Source organism: Callospermophilus lateralis, chromosome 4 (assembly GCF_048772815.1).
Source record: "Callospermophilus lateralis isolate mCalLat2 chromosome 4, mCalLat2.hap1, whole genome shotgun sequence".
In the NCBI taxonomy this organism is placed as follows: Eukaryota; Metazoa; Chordata; class Mammalia; order Rodentia; family Sciuridae; genus Callospermophilus; species Callospermophilus lateralis.
This window is the reverse complement of record NC_135308.1, coordinates 94,204,846-94,226,324: the sequence shown is the minus strand read 5'-3', so window position 1 is coordinate 94,226,324 and position 21,479 is coordinate 94,204,846. Positions and strand designations below refer to the sequence as shown.

Genomic DNA, 21,479 nt, shown 5'->3' with positions numbered 1-21,479 from the left:
CAGAAGCAAGAAAATTCACCCTGAAGAATCCCTCGATTAGACACCCTATTAAACTCAGATAGTTGATGATTTTGTTTTGAAGAGATTTCCATAGAAGCAAGATAATTCACCCTGAAGAATCCCTCAGTTAAGACACCCTATAGATTCAGATAGTTCATACGTTACAGCCCCCCCATGGTTTAATGTTTTGAAGTGATATTCTGTAGAAGCAAGATAATTCACCCTGAAGATCCCTCAGTTAGGACACCCCATAAACTCACATAGTTCATACTGTATAGCCCCCATGGTGTTATGTTTTTTCAATAAACAAATGTTCTTATTAACCATGTCATCATCCTCTTTCATCATAACATCTTAGCCCAGAATGTATGTATGTTGCCTAGACAACCGAAATTCATTCTGGGAGGTTTTAGATAGTATCATGACTCTTAAAAGAAGGTATTCTTTTTCTCTCCTCTCCTCCCTTCTAACAGTGTTTCATCCTATTTTATATAATTTATTTTTTTCCAAGAAATATGTACAAGTGATTCCTGAATGAATGGAGATCTCTGTATACACACTCAACACCCATTCGCAGAGCTGAGCCAGAGGTGGGCAACCTCCCACACCTTAATTTTACTTAGAAAAGTGTAGAGAAAGCTTTATCTATACAAAGAGGAGGTTGAACAGAGATGCAAAGAACTGGCAAATCATTTAAAGGTGGGAGGGAGAACAGGAACAGGATGTTCTGTTCAGCAGGTATATAAATTAGTGGGAACTCTGTGATGTCACAGGCAGACATCAAACTTCTATGCCACCACACCCCAGACTAATCTTCCTGTGCCCATTATGCTTTTCTTCAAGTCCCTTCAAATGGAAATGAAGTGAATTATTATTTGTAATAGACATTCAGTTTTCCTGCTCTTATTCACATTCATTTTTTAACTTATCCTTGTGATAATGTACAGCATCTTTCTGTTTTTCCAAATATAAGAAAAACACTGGCTACTTCATTTTCTCTGAATGGGTTAATCTGAGAGCAGGTTGCTGCTACCCTGTCTGCTGCTATACGTTGGGATCCTTCTAGATAGTCAACCTGGAGCATTTCTACCACTCACTTTCACCTCCACCCTTTCTTTACAGTCCCATAGAGAAACAAAGCATTTTAAGTATTTTACTATTAGGTTTTTGCTTTTTTTTTTTTTGTAAAGAAAGGTCATAATATGCCAACTGTGGTGTGGTCTGTGGTTTCTTGTTTCCTGGGGATATTCTACATCCTCCCCATTCCTCTCCTCAAACAACTTCTCCTCCTTCCCCACCCCCTGCCTACCTCCTCCACCTCCTCCTCCCCTCCTCCACCTCCTCCTCCTCCTCCTTTGAGTGGGGTGGTAGAAAGCTCTTTCCACCAAGGGGATTGTCCCTGCCCAGTTCAGAATGCAGCCAAAGGGAGAACAACTGTTGGCTTCCAACTATTTTTATCTATGGCCTCTGATTTCCTCTCTGACACTGAGAAATGATGCCAACTCTGGGAACTTCTTAACTATGACCACCAAATTCAGGGGGAGGGGTCACTGATCAGTCACCAAGCTGGCAGATACAGGCAATATCTAGAACAAATAGATCCACCTTGCACTCATGGAGGCTACAGACAAGTGCAGAAAACAATCAGATAATCAGAAGTATAACTATTAAATGCACATGATTCTCACACTACATCAGTGGTGGAAACAAGTCTGTCTGAAACTTTACAAAATAAAATAGCTTCCCCAGAGAGGTCCTACCATTGCAACACAGAGGAGGGACTTGGTTTGGAATGAAAATAAAACATGTACACAGCATACCACATATATAATGTCTAAACATTCCAAAAACTCTGTGAGGAAGACTTTATTTCATATGAAGCAATAACAAGTTAAAAATGGATTTGATGTTGGTAGAAGTGGTAGGTTGCAGGACTTGAAGTTTGATAGGCACTCGACTGGTAGAAACATTGTTGTGGGATTTTTCCCAAAAGTTTTGAAAAATACAGAAACTACTGTAAAAGTGAAGTAGAATATTTCCTGTATTTGGTTTTGCATGAACCACTGTCATATTCAGACAGAAGTATGCTGACCTTGTAAATAAAAAAATAAGAAAGGCTATATGCTTTATATGCTTGAAAACAAATAATTAACCAGCAATAGCCTGACTAAAGACCTTGGGGGAATTCAACAAATGATAAAATGAGGTTCATACCTGCAAGCCTAGAAGAAAGGGTGGCTTTCAAGACTGAATGAAACAATCAATACATAGGCAATTTTTTACAAGACTTCAACAGGGTTAGTTGTGATACAAAGGTAATAATTATTTATAACCTACTTCCTGGGGAAATTAGCATCAAATGACTAATTAAAAGACCATATAGAGAAAACCAAATCAATCCAAGTATGTTTATCTCACATGAAACCCAGAGGTTTGTCCTTTAGTTTAACATCTGGTCCAAATGATTTTTCATTGATAAAATGGTGCTCACATGAGTATTGTAGAGATAGTCTCACTTCCATATAAACCGAAAATGAGACTCTATCCTGCCTAGCTGGGACAAGTTTTCACTTTGGTTCCCTTACAACATAGGTTTCAGAGGGCTAAAGGGTGTTATGGTTTGAATATGAGGTGTTTCCAAAAGCTTCTGTTAATGCAAAGATATTCAGAGATGAAAGGAATACATTATGAGAGTATGTAATCCGTCAGTATGAACAGACTCACTGGATGGCAACTGCAAGCAGTGAGGTATGGCTAGAGAAGAGAGGTCACTGGAGGAATGCCCTGTAATGGTTGTTGTTCCTGCAGCCCTTCCCTCTCTCTCTGATTCCTGATCCTGCCATCCGCTGAGTAGCTTTTCTCCACTGGGCCCTTTCCCCATGTTGTGCTGCCTCACCTTGGACCCAGAGCAATGGAATCAGTCATCTAGAGACCGAGACCTCTGAAGCCATGAGCCAAATAAACTTTTTCTTCTCCAAGTTGTTCTTGTTGGGTGTTTTGGTTATGGTGATACAAAAAGGTGATTGAAAGTAAAATTGGTACCAATAAATGGAGTTGTTCTGTGACTAACTTGACCATATAGTTCAGAAGCCTTTGGAAATGGTTGGCAGGATATAGATTGAAAAAGTTAGAGATGCAAACTGGAAAAGCTGTAGAGCATTGTAAGCAGAACTTAATGGGTGATTCTGGTGGGAGTTCAGAAGACCAGAATTCCAACAGGAATGGCGTCTGTTGCACATGAGATTTCAGAGGGATATTAGGACTCAACTGGTAATTGGACTAGGGGATACTCATGGTATATTCTGGTAAAGAACTTGGCTATTGTTGCCATGAGATTTGTGTGAAGCTGAATTTAAAAGTAAGGGGCTAATGAATCTTGTGGAGAAAATTTTAAGACAGCATAGCATTTGATTGGTGGCATGGATATTGTAGGTTGTGTTTAGCCAGGTTCTGTGAAAATCAGAAAGCAGAGCTAAAGGAGTTTAAAAACTTCCACTTGGCCAGAATGGTGCATGTAAATCTGGGGCCAAGGTAGTGTGCTTGTTGGAGAGATTATAGTGCTTAATGAGATGCTAAGTATTGTGCACAGAGACAGCAGGACAGATGCCTATAAGGCATCTCAGGACTTTGTAAGACTGCACTTGCTACCTGTTCCAGGCTATAGAAGATGAAATTCCTTTGAGACTGTGGGAATGACTTGCTAATACAGGGGGCTTAGGAAGTGTTTAAACACGCTCAAGCCCTGCAGTAACTTAGAGGCCTCTGCAGGCCTGATCCCAGGGAGCAGGAGCTGGCAGCAGACCTTAGTGTCTTCCATATGATGTTGGTTCTACTGGAATTCAAAATACTTGAGTTAAGGGGTCATGGAGGCTTCCATTGAGACTTCAAAGGAATGCCTGGGAAGCAAGGCAAAATGTTGCAGGGTTGGATTCCCTGCAGGCTACGTTCAGGAGGCTGATTCATGAAGTTGTAAATGTGAAGCTGAAACTGGAATGAAGACCCTATGAATTAAGAGATGCCAACCACATGGATGGTCTGCCAAGAAAACTCGGGGGCTGCAGAGACCCAGGTTAAAGAGAGCCCATTTGCAGTGAAACCAGCAAGGACAAAGGGGCAGTGCTGCCCAAGTCCTTTGGAAATATCATTTTGTATCCAAGCATGCTAGATGCTGTATGTGGAGTTAAGGGACCTGTTTGCCCAGTGGGGTTTCAGTCTTTTTTTTTTTTAAAGAGAGAGTGAGAGAGGGAGAGAGAGAGAATTTTTTATTTTTTACTTATTGGCGGACACAACATCTTTGTTTTCTATAACTATGTCATTTAAAATGTTCTTTATGCTTTTAGCTTGCATCTTCACGTTTGTTTCTATCCCAAATGATTCTTAGGTTTGGTCTTTTAATGCTCCAGTGTTCTTGTATATTCTGATCATGTTCCATAACTTTATTATAATATTTTGTTTTAGTTATACATGTCAGAATGCATTCTGACACATCATACATGTATAACTTCCCCCTTTATTATATCCTGTGTACTTAAGATTACATATTCTGTCTTCAAAGCATGTAAAATATCCTAGACTGTAATTTTGTAAGACTGTAGACGTTAGGTGTTCTAACTATGCCCAAATAGAAACTATGTAAGGATGGAGGTGTTCAGTTTATAAAAAAACAAATCATCACATGACATGCCTTAAATGTACAATTTCTATTTGTCAATTTGTCAATAAAATTCAAGAGGGTTTTGGTGCCCTTGGCTGACTCCCACCAGTCTTCTTTCTAGCTGCTTTTGAGGAAATTTTGTCATCTGATCCTGATTGTGGGTCAAATCCTGAAAGTTGGCTAAATCCTGACACTAGAGTTATTTTTGCCTCTGCTTCTAAGGAAACTTCCATTTGTTCAGAGTGCCATGGAAATGGACCAGAGGGCACACAGTGTGGAACTTTTTAGAGCAGCTCTGTCCAATAGGACTTTCTGAGATGATGGGAATGTTTCATCTGTCCTAATAAGGCAGCCACTAATACCTTGCTTGCTGGCCATTTGAAAAATGGCAATGTGATTCAATAACCAGATCTTTCATTTAACTTTTAACTTTAGTAGCAACATGTGATTGTTGGCTGACAGTGGAGCACAGCACAGTTCTGTAGCTTTTGGAGCATGGCCTTATGGTGTATTTGTGCCTTCTTTCTATTCAATGCCTATACATGTGGCAGAATTTGGTTTGGACCTTGCTTTCAGGGCAATGCTAGGTGATGAGGTTGTTGGAGGGGAAACCTAGAGTTCTCATCTTTTGGCTTTGCTGACAAACCTTTTTGGACCCAGGATGCAAAAACAGGCCAGTTGAGGCTAGCTCTCTAGAGCAGCAGCAAACAACTCCAGAGAGCCTCTGGGTTCTGGAGGCACATCTGGGTTTTCTCTATTGTACAACTGAATATTAGAAAGAAAATTCACAATTCAAGAGAGTTGTCATGAAAATAAATGATCAAACACAGAAAAGCATGTAGTAGAGTGTGTGGCATTTGGTACAGGTTTGGTAACATTGAACTGTGCCTACACCAAAATTCTTTATTTCACCCCCATCCCTCCCCTCAATTAACCACTCAGGCTCTGATAAGCTCCTATTTGAGAACCAACATATAAACAGAGCATAGGAAACTGCACCTACCAATCCCCACCTCCACCCCCATATAAATACTACAAATATCAATGCTAAGAATTTGTTTGTAAGGAGTTTCTTGTCCCAATAATCCTGATAAAGCAAAAGTAGTAATGGGAATAAGGTGACTTCCCTTTTTGAAAAATATTACTATGGGGCTGGGGTTGTGGTTCAGTATAGAGTGCTTGCATAGGATATGTGAGGCACTGGGTTCGATTCTCAGCACCACATAAAAATAAAGGTATGATATCCATGTACTACTAAACAAAAAAAAAACAACAAAAAACCCCATCACTGTTAGTCCATTTACATTGCCCCCGCCCCCACTGTGTGTTTTTATTGGATAAAACATAAAACTGACCACCTTGCTGGGGGCAGTGGGGCATGCTTGTAATTCCAGTGCCTTGAGACGGGGAGGCAGGAGGACCGTGAGTTCAAAGCCAGCCTCAACAACTTAGCAAGGCCCTAAGCAACTTTGCAAGACTCAGAACCTGTCTCAAAAAATAAAAAGGGCTGGGGATGTGGCTCAGTGGTTAAGTGCCCCGGGTTTGATCCGTGGTACTTGCTCCCCAAATTGACCACCTTACCCACTTTTAAATGCACAATTCAGATGTATTAAGGAAATTCATTACTTACAGGTTATGTCCCTAAAGGCAATACAATATGTTAATATGAAATACCCTTAATATCCATATAAAGGAAATACCAAATTGAGAATAATGCTCACGGGAAGTGGGAAATGAAGGGACCAGCAAAGCAGGGAAAGTGAGGGCCTAAGTTTGTAACATTTCTTTTTTAAAAAAGAATGAATCAAATATGACAAAATGTTAAGGCCTGACCAAACCAAGTTTTAAGTACACGAGTATTGACTAAAATACCTTGTAACCCAAATATTCATGAAAATAGCATTGATTAGATCACAAAATTCAAAGTACAGCTTAAGACACATGGGTCCTCTCCAGGTTGAACATCCCCCCAGGAGATTAAAAAGAGTAAAATTTTCTTTGCCTTCTCTCTATGAATGCTAGTCATAGGTTTTTTTGGAGAATTGACTTTATTTTTGTTGTTTTATTTTTTTTTAAAGCTCCCAAGTTAATTTATTATTCAAGCAGGATTGAAAATCACTGATGTCAGTCTTAAAAAATGATGAGAATGATATAAATCTAGAAAATTGTCCACAGTATATGGTTAAGTTTTTTTTTTTTAATGCAGGTCATAAGGCATTTATGGATAAAAAGATTCTGTTGTGTGAAATATTTTAAATAAGCAATAGAAACTCTGAAAGGATAATTAGCAAACCTGAGGGAGTAAGCAGGGCGGTGGAGAAGAGACTGCTAAAGACTTTACTTTCTTTACAGAATTTTTACACCAAGAACATAACTTTAAAAAAATTAAATGAGTACATATATAAATATACCACAGTCAATCTCACCACCATGTATATCCACAAAACTGGGATCCTAATAGAATAAGATATATTCCAAGCTTGTGTATCAAAATGGATCCTACTATCATGTATAACTAAAAGAATAAAAATTTTAAAAAGTTAAACGATGTAGTATTTTTAAAAACAGGAAAAGCAACACCTTTTTTGGTTCTTTTTAGGTATACATAACAGTAGAGTATATTTTGACATATTTCTGCAAACACAGAATATATCTTATTGTAATTGGGATCCCAGTCTTGTGATACCGCTTTTATTTTCACATCACAAAAAGTACAGTAAGTCTTTGATTTATAACTTTCAGCTGTTTATAACATAAATGCTTACAATTTGTACTAGGTTCTCTGAAATTTTGATAAGCTTATATTTTAGTATACAACATATTTCACAAGTCTTATCTCCTTGAATTAGTTGAAGTCATCCCCATTTTACAGATAACAAATTAAGGAAACAAATTAAGAGTTAAGGCACTTGACTCTTATGAAAATGGAGACTCAAAACTCAAATCTGTTCCCAGTTGGATATTTTTTTACTCTGCCATACCACCTACTTGATACTCTTGATAGCTTTCCTGAGGACAGGAGTCACTATTCACCAAGGAAATATTAACTAGCTGAATACACTAAACTTTCAGAGACAAAATAGGAATAATTATTGCTTAACTTCAAGAGATGCTTCCTGGGCTATTCATGCCCAGTTTACTAATGACTGATTACTTGGTTTCTTGAGAAGGAATGTCCAAGGCATTTATTTCTGCACTTGTATTTATTTTTTTTAATCTGAAAGATTAGGGTTTTCTTTGTTGTTTTTTAATGAACATATAATAATTATACATATTTATGGGGTATAGTGTGATGTTTTCATACATGTATACATTGTGTAATGAACAAATCAGGGTAATTAACTTATCTATCACTTCAAACATCATTTCTTTGTGGTGAGAACATGCATAATGCTCTCTAGTATTTTAAAATATGCATTATCTTTTAATTATAGCTTACTATGCAATAAAACTTTGGAACTTATTTCTCTTATCAAACTGTAATTTTGTACCCATTGATCAATCTCTCCCCTTCTGCCTTGGCCTCTCCAATCTTTCCCAGACTCTGGTAACCACTATTCTACTTCGTAATTCTATGAGATTGGCTGTTTTAGATTCTATCTATGGGTGAGGTCATGTGATGTTTGTCTTTTTGTTCCTGGCTTATTTCACTCATTGTCCTCCAAGTTCATTCATGTTACCTTACCACAACTGGCATCCTTCTTTCATGGATGAATAATATTAGATTGTGTATATTTACCACATATTCTTTATTCATCTGTTAATGGACACTTAGTTGATGCCATATCTTGGCTGCATATTTTTATTATTGAAGTTTGGAAGTGCAACATCCTAACTGCAGCATGTTTCATACCCTCTCCATCCCATTTGCAACAAATGCCGTATGCTTTATTTTCTATGCAGGACAAAGAACAGGGCCTACGTGTAACTAGCATTTAGTAATTACTTGTGAACAAAACTGGTGTTCTATTTACATTTGGAAGCATCTTTTTTGGAGGGGGGGAGCAACATATATACTCAAATTGCAGAAGGTGAGCTGTGCTTTAGAGACTTTGCTAAGAGAAATAAGAAATTGGGCTGGGGATGTGGCTCAAGTGGTAGCGCGCTCGCCTGGCATGCGTGCGGCCCGGGTTCGATCCTCAGCACCACATACAAACAAAGATGTTGTGTCTGCCGAAAACTAAAAATTAAATAATAAAATTCTCTCTCTCTCTCTTTAAAAAAAAAAAAGAAGAAAGAAATAAGAAATTGATTTTTCTACCAACACTCCAACTTCTTTTCAATTTTTTTTTGTAGTTGTAGATGGACAGCATGCCTTTATTTATTTCATTTTTATGTGGTGCTCAGGATTGAACTCAGTGCCTCACACACACTAGGCAAGTGCTCTGCCACTGCAACTAAGCTACAACCCCAGCCTCTCCCAACTTCTTTAAAAATTTTAATAGGTAAAACTTGTGTACATTAATGGTCTCTCTATTGTGATATTAGACACCAATTCACACTAATTTCCAATGTAGGACTACTACAAGGCTGCCTCTGTGTTCTTCCTTATTTTGGCTTCCTCAAAGAAGGGGACCACGGTGATGAATCAACATTTTAAGGAGGGAAAACAAAGGTGAGGAGGCCATATACCTTTTCTGAAGCAAGAGGGCGTCATAGGGATTATGAAAGTGCCCTTCCTACTTCTCATCTAGGACTTCCTGGAATGATAAAGCTTAAGAGAAGGGATTCTGGGCTGGTATTGCCTAATGTTGCCAGGATTATTCAAATTTAACACCAGGCTCAGAGGACAGAAAATAGGAGCCAGCTCTTCATGCTCAACCTAGACTGAAGTTAAATGATGCACCCCTATGTTCTCTGTGAATCTTGTGTACTGGGCTTGATAAAGATGTCTTACTGTACTATAAACATTTTGGTTTGTCTTCATTTTATATAATGAATAGCAGTCTTACAAGATAGGTGTATCATCTTTAGCTTCTGGATGGGAAAATCAGGAAGGATTACAGTTCCAGAAGAAATCAATGTACTCTCTAAAAGTTTAACTGAGGAAAAAAAGAAATTTTCAGCATAGGGGCAAGGCATAGGGGACTAAAAAAGCACCTGGGGAACTGATAGTGGCTTAAAAATGGGAGGGAATTGGATTCCAGAGGAAGGTGAGTTGGACAGGAACAATCTGTATCCTAGAGTATCAAATCAGAGACAGTGGGGTAATAAATTCCAAACCTCCCCGCTCTCTGAACTTGGACTCTCCCACATACTCCTGATATCAGTTTAGGAGTTTAAATGAGTATAAAAAAATATGTACAACAGAAAATTCTGAGTGCCCTGTGACAGGTTTCAGTCACATAAATCACAACAAAAAATGTTATTTCTTACTTTGGATAACACCCCATTAAAATACATTGCTGGATATGTTATCCTCATATGACTTCATGCAGCCTCACAAGAAGTGCCCTTGATTCCAAAATATAGAAAGGGCCAAACCCATGGGAAGACTCAAAAACAGCAAATATTTTCAGAATTTGGATAGCTGCAATTTAGCCCACATTTTGCCAAGAACTACATGTTGTGAACAAGACTTTCATCAGTAGGAGGAGCAGCAACAGCAGGAGTGGCCAGGAAGTGGCAGGTGCATCTTTGTGTTCTCAGCAATTCCAATAATTTAGAATCAAGGAATTTTCTTTATATAACTCTAGGAAAGAGTTGTGGCTTTGTAACTGTACAGACCTTGCTTTTTTTGTTATGAGCCACCTAATAGCTTTATGACCTTGGGGGCTTTTTTTTTTTTTTTTTTTGCAAAATCTCTTTGATTTGTGAAACAGAAATAAATAAATGCCTCTTGGAGTCATGGAGGCTTTATGTAACTAGAGAATATATGTAAAGCATCTAGCCTGCAGTATGAGTTCCTCTTTGTACTGCTGAATCCAACACAGGCTTTTAAGCAAAAGAGGTTATTTTATGTGTATGCACATTCCTTACGAAAATTCTAATATTATTATAACAAGAAATTGTTTTATGGGTGATTTTGTAAATCATGGGTAAAGTTAACACTCTTAATTAAATCAGAAATTAAATCCCACCAAAATTCTATTGTGCAGAGAAAGCTGCTAGCAAGGACCAAGAGTAAGGAAAAGAGCAGTGTAAAGTTCTGCTTGGGTATCCTGTATTGAAACTGGTGTTAGAAATGTAAGACCACCAGCTCTGTGGTCTTCCCCACCACTCCACCCTACCCACTGGCCACCAACAGCAGTAAAAATATACTTTTATACTTTTGAGTATTAGACTTTTATTTTAAACAAAGACTTTATTTTGCAAACCAAACTTTATGCATAACCTTATTATGCTTTCCAATTATTACTGAATAAATGAATAAAGATTAAACCTAATTATAAAATTTCCTAAAATTCAGCCAGGGTTTTTTTTCTTTTTTTTTTTTATTTTTTGTTCCATAATTACGAAATCAATAATTGTCAAACTAACTTTGACCCAGGTAATCATTTTCAATCAATGGGATAAGGGAAGAGGGGGAAAAAAAATTCCCATGTAGGAATGATATATGTAAATGAGCTTGCTTATGAAAATATCTTTTTTTTCTTTTTATGATACAGGCCAGTCACAGCACACATCCAGTTCAGAGGATGCTAATAAAAACTTTGCCCACCTCTCTCAGCCCATCTTTCTTACTCAGGCAGTTTCCAAGCAGTTCTTTGATGGAGACACAATCTTCGGTTTCCAGGACAAACTGTTCCACAGCCTTGCGTCCTGGCAGATGGCTCCTTACAGTCTTATTTTTGATACTATCCAAGACAACTCCCCTGATGTCTTTAGGTTTTCCCGGCACACCAAAGATGATGAACAAGCCCAGACAATCCTCTCCTATCAAGTTACAGAATTCTTCCAGCTTATCAAATCTACTTCTCTTCCAGGAAGACTCCTCTACCCTCGACTCCGAACTGGGGAAGTCACAAGGTTTTGACTGCACAAGAGGAAGAGAAGCCATCTGTAGAGTCTGAACCGCCAGCTGAAGCCTTATTTGCTTATCAGATCCCCAAAAGGTCCAAACCCAGTCTGCCCCAAATAGTAAGGCTTGGTGTTTGGTCATCTTGGTAGTGGTGAGCCACTCATCAACTCCCTTTTCTTGGCAGAAAGTGATGAAGTGGATTAAGAAGATCTCATTCAGAGTATTTGCAGCCGGGCAGAGTTTGCTCTGTGGATACTCAAATCCAAGATACTCCTTGAGCTTCTGAGCTGCATGGACTATGGCTTCACTGACCACCTCACAGATGCTGAGAACCTCAGTGCTGTCCTTCAGAGCCAACTGCTGTGATGCTTTTTGCCCCATTTTCTCTGCACCCAATCAATACTGCTCCCAAACATCAAGCATGTGAATGTCATTCAGAATTGCTTCTTTTTCGGAGGAAAAGTTCTGCAATGAAGTCACATCTGTTAATATGATCACAGTTTCCTAGCCCTATAGTTCCTTGGTATAGCTAAGCATATAGACACACTGCTAAGCAAACATGTGAGCAAACATGTTTGTCAAGTAGGTGTGCTGTATTCATACAGATTCCTGCTGGTTTATTAAGTTACATGTTTTCAATTTCACACAAAACATCTGTTCTTCTCTGTGTTATGTTTACTCTACTTTTAATCTTTGGTAATTTCTTCCTAGATGTTCCCTCTTCCAAAATTTTAGTTAAAGACAGTATGTTCTTCAAAGGTGTATGGGTCATATTCATACACCTCTTTCTATAACTGGCTTCAAATCTGTAGGTGAGTCATTGCTGTTTACTTTTCCTATATCCTTTCTGTCATGATTCCTTATTCCCCCACTCAGTTGATTATATTCCTTTCATATAATCTTTCTCAAAGACCTCAAATTTTTCTCCAATGATACACGTTAGGCACTTCACTTAAATAAATTTATGGATGTTTATCAATGAGAAAGAGTTTGTTACTATTTTCTTTACCAGAAACCAAGCCCATCTGTTATTTTGAACCAGGTAAAAATTAAACAACGATAATAAAGGCATTAGGCAATTAAGTATTGACGTTATTTCCTCTCGTATGGTAATACCAGCAGTGTATAATATTTTGCAAATAAAATATATCATTGAAAAAATTTTAATCTTATCAAATATTATATTATATTGTTCTAATAAAGAAAATTTGGCATTTTTTTAACAGTCTTCTGGTATTTTCAACCAGTTTCTAATAACAAATTGAGTTTTTCTAATGGTGACATATATTCACATTAAAATAAAATCCAAATACAGGAAGAGTCCAATATAGTTACCAAATAATGAATGATAAAAAGTTCAAAGGAAATCACCATAGCATCAAATCCTTTCAGTTATGAATAAATAGTAATCTGTGTTATAAGTTCCTTGATGAATAGCTTGGTAACTTGCTGACAATATAAAATATAACACCACTGATATTCAAATAGAGTTTATAAACAAGTTCACTCACATTGACTGAACTGCCCACCTCATTCCATCTTGTGAACACCCATCCTTTCCACAGTTGACCATCATAAGCATGTGTAGCACTGAATGAAAAATAGATTTTTTTTCTAATACCCCATAAAAAACACGAATAGTACAGTTTTTGCTGCAACTATTTTTTTAAATAAAGAAAATTTGAGTTTTGTGTTATAGAAAAACAGGAACTACATTTTATGTAATGAAATAGCCATTATATAATTAGTTTTGCAGCCTCAGAATTTTTGAATCTGATTGAAATGAAAATGAAGCTCCATTTATTGATGGCCTGGGAAACATACTATTATCTAGGCAGACTGTTAGTACTTTGATGTAATGATGTATGTAACAAAGAAGAAAATAAAAAACACTATAAAGTTTTTGTTTTATTTTTGATTTCTTTAGAAATTATCTCTACCAATTTTGAGAGGGGTCTGTGTGAATGTTTATGAATATATTCAAGTTAATGGTATATTAATGTCCCTTGAGTTCTTCCTAGTAAGGTAAATGGATCCAAGATTAAAATCAAAATAGATTGCTCTACAATTCTGTGGTGCCATTAAAAAAGGCTATTTCATGTATGTTAATTTAGCCTGAAAGATAAACTTTGTTAAAAAGTTCAGCTGTGAAGAAAGAAAAATCTCTTAAGGACCATCTGGAACATGAAAATTTAGATCACTGTTTTGTTTTTATCTGATTTTGTTTTTATTTTCAATGTGATCTTGCCATCATCTTCCTGATGTCACAAAATAAAAGTTCTATTTTCTATGTACTATATATATATACATATATTTAGAAAAATATATAAAAATAAGATAAGAGGCAAGTGGAGGTGTAGCTGGCATTCAGTGGGCACACAAAATTCTATACACTGCCTCTGAGCACAGTGTCCTGCTTAGATGGCTGCAGTGAGCAATGATGTGTCAAAGTCATTAACACCCTGGTTACTGCTCCCCAAATTCTCCATGCTGGATGTGAAGAGAAACATAAAATACTCATCTTAAGTGCAACACTTTAAATACAATACATCATGGATTTTTACATTAAATAGAGGAACAAAAATTATACTCTCATTCATCAGTGTCTCATTTTTTGTGGCAAATTCTGAATAGGCACAATTCTCCTGTTGTCCATTTCCACTTCTAAATAAGAAAAAGTTGGAATGATAAACAATATACAATCTGTTGCTTATAGTACACAATGTAAGTATTTAAAAAATAAAGTGGAAAAAAGACAAAGGGCTCCTACTGCTCATCCAGGTCAAACGTTTGAATCTTCGTCTGTAATGCTGGCACTGGGAGAGCGGGCAGCAAAATCTTTAAACATGTCATCTTCCTTCAACATGTGCTGAAAAACAAGCAGACAGGGATTCACACTCTGAGTTCTGAGCTCAGAACTACACATTCTCCAATATACATGCAATCCTTTGGGGTTATTTTAGGTTTCAATTCATTTTTCAAACTTACTGTGAGATTGTTAATGCCTTCAGAGAATGCCCCTATTTGTCTCACTGTCCCTTCTGAATCTTCCATCTGTGGACAAGTCATGACATGACATACTTATTTTCATAATTTCAAGGAAACAGCAGAAATATGAATAAAAGTAGAAGAAAAACAGAAAAATTGCAGAAATAACACAAATAGTATGGAATGGGTAGAAGCAACATTAACATTTTTGATGATAATCTCTTTTCATTATTAGAAGGAACACTGGACTAGAACATCTAGTCTGATGACTCTGACAATGGCACCAAAGGATTACTGATTAGAGGGCAAACATGCAGTGCGTAGCTTGAATCTGAAAAGTCTAGGTCGTAGGACCTGTCCAATCCTGACTTGTTCTAGTGCACAGATTTCCTTCACACAGAAACGTACAACACAGGTAAATTGTACAGGCTTTGGATCTAGCCTGGTAGGCTAGAGACCTTGAGCTGGTTACTTAGCTGTCTGTGCTTTAGCTTTCTTATGTCTAAAATGTGGATTACAATATTCTATGTCTTAAGATTACCAAGTATATTAATATGTTCAGTGTTTTGGATAGAATCAGCAAAGTAATAAGCAATCTCTAAGTACTCATTGTTATTTTATTATATTTTTTAGGCATTTAAAGAAAACATCCTTGATTAGTAGTTAACAGTGTAGATTCCATTTAGCATCTGAATGCTGGGTGCACCTACCTGCTCTAACCGATCTAAATCATCTTCATCATATAGGCGCATATCCAAACCAGGTTTAAACCCCTTCTTAGTGGCACTTCCTGATACCTGTCCCAATTCCATTGGACAAACATATTCTTCTCCATCTTCCTGCTTCTTTTTTCTCAGATTCCCAAAATTGCTGAAGGTAAGTTTCTTTGGCTTTAAAAGCAAACAAAATGACAGAGGAATTTGATAAAGTTCATGACAAAGAACGAATAACATATTATTTAATTATTCACCCCTTCTCATGGAGAAAAGCAACTGGATGATTGAATTTGCATAGCAAATACATCCTAGGCATATGAGTAATACATCAATATCATAAATAATCCTTGTTATGAAGCCTAAGATTAATCTTATTCATACCATGAGCTGGACAATCACTGTGATAAAATTTGTCAAAAACCTTTATGTTTTTAAGCAGGATTAGTGCAATGATGGAATTTCTTAGGGATAAAACCAATTTTGTGAAGATTTTCAATCTAAGAGCACCAAACAAACAAACAAACAAAGATCCTTACTATAATTTCTTTTTGGGTAAAGCTTTCATTATTTGCCTGTTCTGCTGCCATATCAGGATAGTGACTGGTAAAATAATTCCCACTCTTTGGCAATACACTGATTATAGAAGCCAACCAACATCATGCTCTTTATCATTGTTAATGCTAATAACAAAAATAATTTACACAGAAACCTTTAAGAATACATTATCTAAGTTACTCCTAAAGATATAAACATAGACACACATGTGTGTATGTATACACACACACACACACACACACACACACACACACACATATATACCTTTAAGATATATATCTCATCAACCCACAGAAGTTAGTAAACCCCAGAAAATAGAGTAACTGGGTAACAGCTGAAACTGAGTCTTTGCTTCAGGTGAGCTTGAGCTAACCTTCACTTTGGCAGTAGCTGTTAAAAGTACATAATCTGGTAACTCCATGGCATCTCGCTTCTGATGTTGGGCCTCAGCACCGATTAGGAGATTAAAATGAGTGGCCAAATGTCTTCGCAACAGTGTCTTATTTGGTGGAATATTTAATAACTGTGCCATTGTTTCTACATTAAAACGAGGTTCTAGAACCTGTAGATTAATTAAGAAAAATTTTAAAAAAATTTTAAGAAAAATTAAGATTATTAAAAAGTACGATAGTTATTACGTTTTGTATTGTACTTTACAATTTGCAAAGCTCTTTCATTTGGGTTATCGCCAATGACCCTTTCAACAGTACAGAGAGGTAGACAGGCTATGGACTTTGATTTTTAATTTATGTATTTTTTCTTTATTTTGCCCGAGTTAGGAAATGGTGGGGCTGGTCCTATAATCCAGGCTTCAGGCCTTATTAACCACACCAGCACTTGTACCTCTCTGGAGTGCTGACTCTGAAAGCTAACTCCTTATGCAACATGTATGTGCAGAGATATAATCTATTTTTTTTTGCAAGTGTTTTAAATCATGATCATATGAAAGATAGGTATTCAACATGAAAGAGAACAGTACAAGAAGAATGAATTTCAATCGGATCTAGATTTTTTTTTTAATGTAGATTATTTTTTTTGAGAGTGAGAGAGAGAGTGAGAGAGAGAGAGAGAGAGAGAGAATTTTTAATATTTATTTTTTAGTTATCGGCGGACACAACATCTTTGTATGTGGTGCTGAGGATCGAACCCGGGCCACACGCATGCCAGGCGAGCGCGCTACCGCTTGAGCCACATCCCCAGCCCTAGATTTTTATAATATAAATAAAAACACCCTGAGAGTAAAACTCACTAGAAATAGTACAGGAGTGTTGGGAAAGATGACTTTAGGATTAGAACAAGTAAACTGATAAAGGTTATTCTTTATCCAAAATGCTTAGGACCAGAAATGTTTTGGACTTGCACATCTGCACTTTGCAACCCATACCATGAGGTCAGGTGTAAGTTTTCCATTTGTGGTATGGAAATTCAAAAAGTTTTCAGATTTGGGAGCAATTCAGATTTCAGATTGGGGATGCCTGACCTGTAACACCATACTCCTTAGATTAAAAGGAAACAAAATGAGAAGTCAATTGAATAGTAACAGGGCTTTACCATGAGCCCACCATGGACACCACTGCCTCTGAGATTGGGAGCATATTCTGCCAGATCCACAGAGCGCAGCCACTCCATCACTCGATGATTGGTCCATTGCTGAACCTCGGATGGGGTGATGCTATTCTGTATGAACAAAAAAATTACCATGAGCTTTAGATGTTGGGACAACATGATCCTCAATAGTAAACCCACAAAACTCCAAAAAGTCTGCCCCATTGAGTACCATCACTTAACATCCCATGAAAGGTTTAAAATAAAGGATAAAAGGTATTTGATAATTTGAATTCTCTTTTAAAGGATTTATATGACAAAGTTTCAAGTTTTCTTACACACTAATAAGAAAAGGAAAAGGAAGTCTTCACAGTGATATTTAACTCTGGATTAAGAAGGCAGGAAAAATACACCCATTAAAAGGAGAAAGCATAAATGATGAGTAAATCTTGGCTTAGGTTATACAGTGGACCATCATGTTGCAGGTGGGGAGGCGGGAAGGTGGGTTACAGGAAAAGAAAGGTCAAGAAGTAAGTGAGGCTGGATTCAAAGCTCTCAGGAGACCAGCTCTTTAGGCACATGCATGTAAAGTGCCTACTTGAGCCTCCCTTGATGTGCTACCTCATCAGATGGTCGTCTTCGTAGGCAATTTGGTTCAAAGTTATTGATCCTCAGGACCTGAATGGCTCTTTTGATACTGAGGTGGTGCAGCACACTCACAACCTTCAAAGACAGTAAGTCATCCTGCAAAAAAAGAACAAAGGGAGTCTCACTATGGCTTATAACAGGAAGACTTTCCTAGAGAAATCTCAGAAAACTGAAGAAGTAGAACCACCAATTTAAAAAAAAAAAAAAAATACGCCCCATGAGCTTGTCAGTGCTTTCTAAGCTTTTATTTAGTAACAGAACCCCTTTTTCTGTTCTGAATAAAATTCTCTCCCAGACCCCAGATTAATGTTTCCAAGGAAGATGACTGCCAACTGCTTCTCTCTCAGATGCTCTGATAGGATAACAGAATCTCAGGCCTCTGAAAAACAGAGTTTGAAAAGCACTAGCTGAGCATTCCTCCTCAAGTGATTAAAATAACCAAACCTACGTGCAGGAGGGAATAAGTACAATGAAATGAATCCAGATCAATTCTCCCAAAAGGTGCATTCTGAATGCACTTCTATCATGGAATAGGAGCTAACCAATGGGCACATGTAACTATTATCTCATTTCACAGTAGTAGGTATCTTGGTAGCTGCAGAATGACATTTATAAGGAACTTGGGTTAAAGCCATGAATTGCTTTAGTAAACTTTTAAATAATTTGGAGTATTGTTACAAAAGAAAACGAAGAAAAGACATTCCAAGGGAAAGTACACCAATCATGCACAAAATAATGTCAAATTTTTATTTTTGAATGATTTACTATTTGCATTTTTATATCATAAATGAATAGTTTAGATTTGATTCCAAATATGTTCTATTTTTCTAAGGAAACTACAGAAAACATATTATTTAAATTTATTAACAGTCTGCATGAAGTAAAAAATATTGTGCTAGTATGATACACAGTTAAGTTAGTTACTTGACTTTTTAGTTAAGTGTGGACAATGATGACATAATGTGCTTTCTGTTATGAGTTTTATATTAGGATTAGTTTTCCTACAGGCATGACACACATGTAAAATGAGTTTTTATTTCAGTTAAATCTTGCCTATCAACTCTGAGCCAATTTCTAATTATGATTTTATCATCAGAAGTGTTTCATCTCCCTGACCAATTGAGAGTGTCTCAACATGAAGTACAAAGTCATCCAGGAAAATGTGAAAGAGAGAGAGAGAGAGAGAGAGAGAGAGAGAGAGAGAGAGAGAGAGAGAAGAAGAAGGAGGAGGAGGAGGAGGAGGAGGAGGAGGAGGAGGAGGAGGAGGAGGAGGAGGAGGAGGAGGAGGAGAAGGGGGAGGGAGGGAGAGAGAGAGAAAGAATAGCGCTGGGTCACAGTATAAAAGATAATTTGTTTTTTGATTTGGAACTGAGGATTGGACCCAGGGCCTTGAACATGTTCTCTACATTTCCAGCTCTATCTGTTATAATTTGCACATACTGTAAATAAAGGAATTTCTTTGTTTCCTCCTTAGTTTCCACAACTTTATCTGCAGGTAAGGTTGAGACTTAAGAAGTACAATAAAAGGGATCTGCCAACTGCCCTCTTTTTTTTCTTTCAGCTAAGAGCCAATATGTTCAAGGTTTGGTTTTCTGAACTAAGAAGCACATGATAGTTTTAGGGAAACTCAGAAGAATGCACTTGCTACACTATCCCCTGGCCTTAAAAGAGTCTTCCAGTTCTATATTACTATGCTTTCATTAGACATTATGACCAATTTTGCAAATACTATGTCACTTGATGCAAAGGTTTTAGTAAAAGTGAAAAAGAGAAAAGAAATGAAGAAATTATAAGCATTAACATATATCACCTATCAACCCTTTCAAGGAAAACATTTCACCAGTCTGCAGCCACTGGGAACTTTTTCAAACACACCAAACACACCAAAACAAATTATTTCTGAAGATAGTGATTTGGGGTACCAGTCTACCTCCAAACACACCCAAAAAGTAAACAAGGAAAACACCTACTTTGGGCACACCTTACTGATAAGATATTTCTTTTTTTTTCTTTTTTAATATTTATTTTTTAGTTGTAGGTGAACACAATACCTTTATTTTATTCATTTATTTTTATGTGATGCTGAGGATCAAACCCAGGTTTCACACATGTGATGGGAGCGTTCTACTGCTGAGCCACAACCCCAGCCCAAGACATTTCTTATAAGAGGAAAAAAGAAGAAGAAAAAAAATGAATCTACTATAGAATACTTCTAAGAATAAAAATATTTAAATCCTTAAGGCTACTAACTGAGTAAAAATCATTTCCTGAATTTTTTTTCTGGATTAATTTTTAAAGACAGGATCTTATGATAAATTAGAAAATGCATTTAACATATATTAATTTAAAACTGAGGTACAGAATGGCCCAAACACTTCACTGTTGGCTATTTTAATCTAATTAAAATATATCAGATTAAAAAAAATCTAATGTACAATGTTTCCAATGTAAATAAAATGTTAGTTACTTTTGAAAATATTTATATTTTGAAGGGTCTTAAAAGGAAAGACCAGGGGTTGGGGTTGCAGCTTAGTGGTAGAGCCTTTGCCTAGCACCTGTGAGGCACTGGGTGTAATCCTCAGCACTTCATAGAAATAAATAAAATAAAGGTATGTGTCCACCTACAACAATAATAAATACATAAATAAATAAGAAAGACCATTTTCTTTTTTTTTTTAAAGAGAGAGAGAGAGAGAGAGAGAGAGAGAGAAAATTTTTTAATATTTATTCTTTAGTTATCGGTGGACACAACATCTTTGTTTGTACGTGGTTCTGAGGATCGAACCCGGGCCGCACGCATGCCAGGCAAGCGCGCTACCGCTTGAGCCACATCCCCAGCCCGAAAGACCATTTTCTTTCAAATCAAAATAGACTTTCTGATTCTTTTTAATTTGGGATTTTAAAAAACTTTACTTTGGAGTAATTTTAGATACACAGAAGAGTTGCTAGATAGTATTGGGTTCTGTATGCTTCTTACCCAGTTTCCCCTAATATTGACATCTTATAATAATACAGTATATAATATTAACATCTTTATATCGTAAAAACTGAGGAATTAACATAGACAATAAATAATTAAACTACAGACTTATTCAGATATTTATTTCATAATTCTCACCAGTTTTTCCACTAAGGATCTTTTTCTGTTTCAGGATCCAATCAAGGATACCATATTTAAAGCAGATGTTTTGTGGCCTAGGATTATGGGATTGGATTTTTCAAGGTAATTTATATATTTCTGGTCACAAAAGTTATGCACATCCTTTTTGTGACTTTAAGTCTTAATCTGCTCAATTCCCAGGGGAAGATACTTACACCTAGACAGACAGGTAAATAGTCACTGAATTTGCTCCAGGTAGAACAGCAAACTATTAAGAAACAGCTCTGGAATCAGATTGTGTTTAAATGCTTT

The 21,479-nt window shown here is 36.8% G+C and overlaps 2 protein-coding genes across 26 annotated transcripts in view; both read right to left on the bottom strand.

The window, feature by feature from the left end:
• Positions 1-11,003: 11,003 nt before the first annotated feature.
• Positions 11,004-11,997, bottom strand: Rep15 (RAB15 effector protein). The gene has a single exon (XM_076854236.1). It carries the CDS (start codon positions 11,994-11,996, stop codon positions 11,286-11,288), a length of 711 nt encoding a protein of 236 aa, XP_076710351.1. The 5' UTR covers position 11,997; the 3' UTR covers positions 11,004-11,285.
• Positions 11,992-21,479, bottom strand: part of Ppfibp1 (PPFIB scaffold protein 1) — a 288,979-nt gene continuing 279,491 nt past the window's right edge. For 23 of the 25 annotated variants that reach the window (XM_077109298.1, XM_077109309.1, XM_077109297.1 and 20 more), the window contains 6 exons: positions 18,041-18,163; positions 17,426-17,551; positions 16,248-16,436; positions 15,314-15,493; positions 14,604-14,669; positions 14,391-14,484 (listed from right to left, as the gene is read on the bottom strand). In XM_077109298.1, the coding sequence (XP_076965413.1) occupies positions 14,398-14,484; positions 14,604-14,669; positions 15,314-15,493; positions 16,248-16,436; positions 17,426-17,551; positions 18,041-18,163 (771 nt within the window). In that variant the 3' untranslated portion in view covers positions 14,391-14,397. Of the gene's footprint in view, positions 12,081-14,385; positions 14,485-14,603; positions 14,670-15,313; positions 15,494-16,247; positions 16,437-17,425; positions 17,552-18,040; positions 18,164-21,479 lie in introns of those variants that run through there. The other 2 variants (XM_077109302.1, XM_077109318.1) reach the window with 2 other exon arrangements.

What these genes read in the sequence shown, in the direction of transcription:
- Rep15 (XM_076854236.1), bottom strand. Translation starts at nt 11,996, where the DNA reads ATGGGGCAAAAAGCATCACAGCAGTTGGCTCTGAAGGACAGCACTGAG.